Source organism: Papaver somniferum, unplaced genomic scaffold (assembly GCF_003573695.1).
Source record: "Papaver somniferum cultivar HN1 unplaced genomic scaffold, ASM357369v1 unplaced-scaffold_21, whole genome shotgun sequence".
In the NCBI taxonomy this organism is placed as follows: Eukaryota; Viridiplantae; Streptophyta; class Magnoliopsida; order Ranunculales; family Papaveraceae; genus Papaver; species Papaver somniferum.
In genome coordinates, this window is record NW_020631041.1 from 7,166,991 (window position 1) to 7,169,174 (window position 2,184).

Sequence of the window (2,184 nt, forward strand, 5' to 3'; positions counted from 1 at the left end):
GGGTCAAATAAATGGGCTCTTTTTTTATTTTTCTTATTTATTAGGAAAAGAATCCAAAAGTTTGGCTTAGTAATCTCTGAGTTCTTGAATCCCTGTGCACAGTCAAGGTAGTCAACTCGGGCGAATTTTTTGATCGACACCCAAACTATTCTCTAATCATTTTTAGACCCCAAGTGCGTAGACAAATGGATTAGTGCGTCTTCAAGTCGAAATAATGTTGCAGTGAAACCAGAGCAAGTATGTACAAGTTATTATTGTATTCAAATCACACGCTACATTACAATTAAGATTAATGTTTATGCTGCTGCAGCAGCAGCAGTCAATGAAGTGGAGATTTTCGACAAACAGGACAAGTCGCATTCACTCGAAGCCACTGCTCTAAACAGTTAGCATGAAAACAATGGTTACATGTTGGCATATTTTTCAATATATCCTTAGGTTGAAAGTCAGCTATGCATATCGCGCAAGTAGTATCATTTGGATTAGGAAGTCGGCCACTCTCACCAAGAATTACCTGCGGATAGGATTGGATCGTAGAGTCGCTGAGGCCGGTTCTCACTACCGGTGGTCGAGGGATAATTATCGGTAGCGGGCGAGCCGGACTGGGGCCTTCATATGTAGTAGCTCTCATGCGAGCACGTCTAGCGCGTAGACGTTTATACCAATTGATTATCGGGGGCCAGCAGAAACATAGGAAAATTGTCAAAAGTGGTATTCCGATGAAAATGCTAAGAAGAGTACTTAAGAGAATCGTTCTTCGTTTACCTGCAAAAAAAAAAACAAAAAAGAAAAAAAAACTCAGGCGACTTCTTGTCGAAGCTCGATTATAATTAATTACAGTAATTCCGAAAGTCATGTGAAGATTAGTAAGAAAATTTTACCTCTCTTTGGTGGCCTAGTGAGATAAGGTGGTAATTGAAGCCATGGCCAAGACAGAAAAAAATTCTCATTCAAATCGTGTGAACCGTCGTCCTCAGTCGGTGAAATTGGAACCGAAACATCGGCAATTAGCAAACAACTTGTATTGAACGGCGCAATATTGGCAATCGAAATGTTTGTAGCGATGACGGTATGTGTGGAGCTACTTAGGCAACTGATGTGTACCAATTTTGTAATATTAAGCAGACTATCAATCGATGAGGAGCAATTAAGAAACGAATATTTTCGATATGAAGAACCAAGTTCGTAAGGTGTACCGGAAAGATTCAACTTCAAAATGCGTTTTGGAAGGCAGTTATCTGGATCATAGATTTCAATCTTCTGCATTAAACTATACACGTTCCGTACAAAAAACTTACCAGAAAATGGAAGCTCTAGCACTGTTTTATTCATTTCATTGCAGGTGAGTTCGTAACCGGGGGAACCACATACCTCGCTACCACGGCCTTTTAATGTAAAAGGAAATCGAACTGTTGGTTCATCTTTTGTACACCATTGATAGATTGGACATATTTCTGCACCTCGAGTTGGATATGGAACGAATTGGAGGAAGACGATGAAGAAAAACGAAATTTTTATAACATCCATTTGCTGCTAACGATGCACATTTTTTCTTCTCTATATAAATATTTCTTTGCAAGTGCATTAGAACAAAGACATTTTTGTTAGGTGCAACTTGATTATTGAATTGCTAATAATATGTATAAAGTCTATGGTTGCGTATTCGAGACATATCAAAGCTAAAAAACAAATGATACGAAATTGTTTAGTGATCTAAGAACTCAGGCAATCGTTTGAATGGATCAACAACTACTTAAAATAGTGCAATTGGCTGCGATGTGGAGCCAAAGAGTAGTGACTAATAGGGTCCCACTTACCAAATTGTCTTGGGTGTTTTATAGGTTGATCTTGCTTGATGTTCCCGTCCGAAAACTTCGTCCAACTGTGATTGTCTGATACGGCCAATTATCTCACCAACAGTTTTTTTCTTTTTTATGCTAGGGTCTTTTGAAAGCCCAAGGTTACTTGAATATCAAAATCAAAAGTTCTAAGCAGAAATTAATCCTAGGAGTTCATAGAGAAAGAATATTATGTCATAGGATGAGATATCATCTCACCATGAGTGTTTAGAGATGTTTTGGGGATATCATCGGTCAGTCTAAATTCTGTATCCCTTTTCTCTCTTTAACTGTTTTTAACTCCATAAAAGTTTCTTACAGTCCTTTAAGAGAATCCATCAAATGA

At 38.1% G+C, this 2,184-nt stretch overlaps 1 protein-coding gene across 1 annotated transcript; it reads right to left on the bottom strand.

Annotated features, from left to right (window-relative positions):
* Positions 1-253: 253 nt before the first annotated feature.
* On the bottom strand, positions 254-1,597 carry LOC113339331 (RING-H2 finger protein ATL20-like). The gene is made up of 2 exons (XM_026584623.1): positions 882-1,597; positions 254-765 (listed from the first exon to the last, which is right to left on the bottom strand). The coding sequence occupies exons 1-2, from the start codon at positions 1,525-1,527 to the stop codon at positions 320-322; spliced, it is 1,092 nt and encodes a 363-aa protein (XP_026440408.1). The 5' UTR covers positions 1,528-1,597; the 3' UTR covers positions 254-319.
* Positions 1,598-2,184: the final 587 nt, after the last annotated feature.